Source organism: Teleopsis dalmanni, chromosome X, assembly GCF_002237135.1.
Source record: "Teleopsis dalmanni isolate 2A chromosome X, ASM223713v2, whole genome shotgun sequence".
In the NCBI taxonomy this organism is placed as follows: domain Eukaryota; kingdom Metazoa; phylum Arthropoda; class Insecta; order Diptera; family Diopsidae; genus Teleopsis; species Teleopsis dalmanni.
In genome coordinates, this window is record NC_051848.1 from 50,527,154 (window position 1) to 50,530,786 (window position 3,633).

At 31.9% G+C, this 3,633-nt stretch overlaps 1 protein-coding gene across 1 annotated transcript; it reads left to right on the forward strand.

Annotated features, from left to right (window-relative positions):
- The first annotated feature begins 1,476 nt into the window (after positions 1–1,476).
- Positions 1,477–2,958, forward strand: LOC119688133 (GTP-binding protein 10 homolog). The gene is made up of 3 exons (XM_038102793.1): positions 1,477–1,625; positions 1,684–2,206; positions 2,269–2,958. Exons 1-3 carry the CDS (start codon positions 1,584–1,586, stop codon positions 2,853–2,855), a joined length of 1,152 nt encoding a protein of 383 aa, XP_037958721.1. The 5' UTR covers positions 1,477–1,583; the 3' UTR covers positions 2,856–2,958.
- Positions 2,959–3,633: the final 675 nt, after the last annotated feature.

Sequence of the window (3,633 nt, forward strand, 5' to 3'; positions counted from 1 at the left end):
CATTTTTCTTAATTTCGTTCTAATCTTAAAACTGAATTTTGTATACCTATACCAGTAAACATATGAGAAGTAAAAAAAATTCACACAAATTTGCGGTTGAATTTTATAGAAAAGTTTTTTATATAAATATACATATAGGCAATACAAGATCGTGATTAAATTCGTTTGTATAATTTTCAAACTTCTAACTAGTTAATGCTAAATTAGCAGTATTTCATATTAGGCGTAGTTTGTTCTTTCAGAGTTGTAAAAAACAGCATTAAGTGTAGTTGAAACAAATTGGCATCACTTTTAAAATATGTTAAATACTTTTTTGGTACATGTTTGTAATGTGTTGTGTACAATAGGCCTTTTATTTTTTAAGCAAGTCACAAAAAAAATCATAAAATACTACCTTCGATGGCAACACTGGACAATATGGATTTATATGCAAAACAAGTAATAAAACTTAATGTTGAAATTTCGATCATGAATAATAATTCTTTGCAAATATCGATGAGAGTATTTTTTTTTGCATGATTCTAAAGAAAATATAATTGTTTGACCCTTTTAACAATAAAATAATAGAAACAAAAAATATCGTATTTGTTACGAACAATGACAACACGAAATTAACGAAATCATTTGTTGACAGTTAACTGGAAATTTCGTATGTACTCCGAATTTTTACTGTTGGCAACCATGCGATTTGAACAGTTTATGAGTTAATCAATTTCAAAAATGTTGGACTAAATAAGCAAGCAACAACACGGCTTTCAAATGTTATTTTTGATATAAGCAGTTGTTCATTTGTGATATACTTACAAAAGTAAAGGCCTAATGCTGTTTCTTTTAAGATCATAAAAAAATCTACGATATTAAGACATTTTACAAAGTTGCACAGAAAAATAATCACCATTTCTAAAAAGATTAAAAATTAATCTCGACCAAAACGAGATCCACTTTTGTATGTGAAATCTGTGATTAAACACTTAGATTCATTTTAATTTATTTACAAAACGCAAACTGAAAGCAAACTGGTTTTTAATTTCATATCGTTAAATAAATTGGAAAACAATTGTACTAATAAATATATGTATGTGTAATATTTAAAATAGTTTAAATTATTAGAAGTATTTACAACAGCGTTGCAACGCAATTGTTTATTAACATGTGACGTTAAATTTTATACCACTATGACTAACTATTTACTATATACCATATACAACTATATAAGGTGTATTCTTTTGACATCTATACGGCTTCCTAAATCTATTTTATAAGTAATATTTGCAATAACAAGTCAACAATAAATCGCAAAATAACACTGTGAAGTCATAACATCACGACGGTCCTAATTTGGGACGCCATTAAGATAATTATATAAATAATCCAAATGATTAACATTTCACTTATACCCATTCTATATCATCTATGTGCACGCAACTAATTGGACTTTTGACGCCTATTTACTTCAAAAATTTTATTACAAAAAAACTGGCAACACTGCATAAACAAAAATCAGCTGTTTTTGTTTTGATTTGTGCTCACGTTGTTCAGCGGGCACCGGTCGAAATACGTGAATAAAATAAAATTTATTAAGAATGGTGCAATTGTTTAAATTTCTACTGAAATCTACTAAAAAAGTAACTATAAGTAATAATATAATAAGTGTAACACTAATGCAATAAATGAAATTTACAGCCAATACGTGCACATTTACGCGGAAGTTTTATTGATAGCTTACGTTTAAACGTACATGCTGGTCACGGTGGAAATGGCTTACCACAATATGGAGGCATTGGAGGACAAGGTGGATGTATTTATTTTGTGGCAAAAGAAAATACAACAATGCGAAAGGTAGCACAAACATTTAAAGAGAAACGCATTACAGCTTCAAGTGGTGAGGATAGCAGCAAACTACGACTGCTTGGTAGGCGAGGCCATGATGAACGTATTGAAGTTCCAATTGGTGTACAAGTTATTGATGAGAATGGAAAAATCATTGGAGAATTGAATGAAGAAAATGCAACATGCATTGCAGCAGGTGGTGGTATGGGAGGCTGTGTTGGTACAAACTTTTTGGGAAAGCCAGGTGAAAATCGAATGATAAATTTAGATTTAAAGCTTATAGCAGATGTTGGGCTTGTTGGTTTTCCCAATGCTGGTAAAAGTACACTTCTAAAAGCAATCTCAAATGCTAAGCCAAAAATTGCATCATATCCATGTAAGTTTATTGATTAAATTTTTTTTTATGTACGTTTACGATAACTTTGTTGTGGTTTTTAGTCACAACTATACGTCCACAAATTGGTACGATTGGATATTCAGATTTGCGCACTATAACAATAGCAGATTTACCAGGCTTGATTGAAGGAGCACATGCAAATTACGGCATGGGACATAAATTTCTTAAACATATTGAACGTACACGTCTGCTTTTGTTAATAGTTGACGTCTTTGGTTTTAGATTGAGTCCAAAGCACGCACAACGCAATTGTTTGGAGAATATCTATGCGCTTAATAAGGAATTGGAATTATATGATGAAAGTCTATTGGAGAAGCCTTGCGTATTGTTGCTAAATAAATTGGATTTAGACGGTGCAGAAGGGATTGTAAAGAAATATAAACCATTTATAAAAAATTTAGAGATAGGACTTGAACAATGTCCTGAAAGTATAAGACCGACGAAATTAATAAAATTCGAAGAAATTATGACTATTTCAGCGAAAAATTCTGCACGAGTGAATAAGGTGAAAGATGAATTGAGGAATGTCTTGGATAGGTTAGCTGAAAGTGAAAGCGTGCCAGATGAAGAGGAATTGCGCTTAAGTTTACAACGAAGAGTGGCGGAGCGAGGCCCAAAAGTAACATAAACTTTACTGTTTAGTATATATGTAGTCTTAAAGCAAAAAGTGTGTCATTTTTAGAAAGTTATTTGATTGTAATATATATTAAAATTTAAAGATTTGATTTAATTTAAAAACAAAATCTTTAATATGTGAATTCATGGCATTATAATACGTTGATGGCGTCTTTGCTTCAAGTTTCTTTCGTTACAGAAAAGGTAACTAATAATGACGTTAGCAAAAAGGCAAATGAACACGTATCTGCTTGAGTAATCCCTTTTGACGGTGCAGAACGACACTTGGTCGTCGAAATCAACGAGTGGCTCTAGGACGTAGACATTCCACACAGATGCAGTATCCTCGTTGAGACCACAGTTGCATTGCAACAAAGTTTTTAAGTTCCTGCCTAATATCTCCCAAGAAGAACAGCGCCTTCCACGAGCAGTAAATGCCTCAATATCCAATAGTTGCGCTTACTGCAGCTCTTCTCCCAATGATGTCACACATCTAATTTCTACCCCACAGAAGTGGCTGAGTTTCTCTGTCTTAATCTTGATTGACTTCAATAGTCCCACACTTCCCTCAATTCTTTTTTACTCCTAAATAATGCTCTTCTTTCTCACAGTATTATTATCTGTCCACATACTAATGCATGCATCTACTTAATATATGCTTGCGGGCTACAATAACATCTCAAGAAGTAATGATACATTTAAGCCTTAAACTTTTACATTTATTAACCCATATTCACATGTTTTAATTATGGATGATGCAGATTTGATACGGTGTAAACGTTTGCTTAGAA

Bases quoted from the DNA above. Each gene is read 5' to 3' on its own strand.
- LOC119688133 (XM_038102793.1), top strand. From the start codon at position 1,584: ATGGTGCAATTGTTTAAATTTCTACTGAAATCTACTAAAAAA. The intron at 1,626-1,683 runs GTAACTATAAGT...TGAAATTTACAG, and splicing joins TACTGAAATCTACTAAAAAA to CCAATACGTGCACATTTACG. The intron at 2,207-2,268 runs GTAAGTTTATTG...TGTGGTTTTTAG, and splicing joins AAAAATTGCATCATATCCAT to TCACAACTATACGTCCACAA.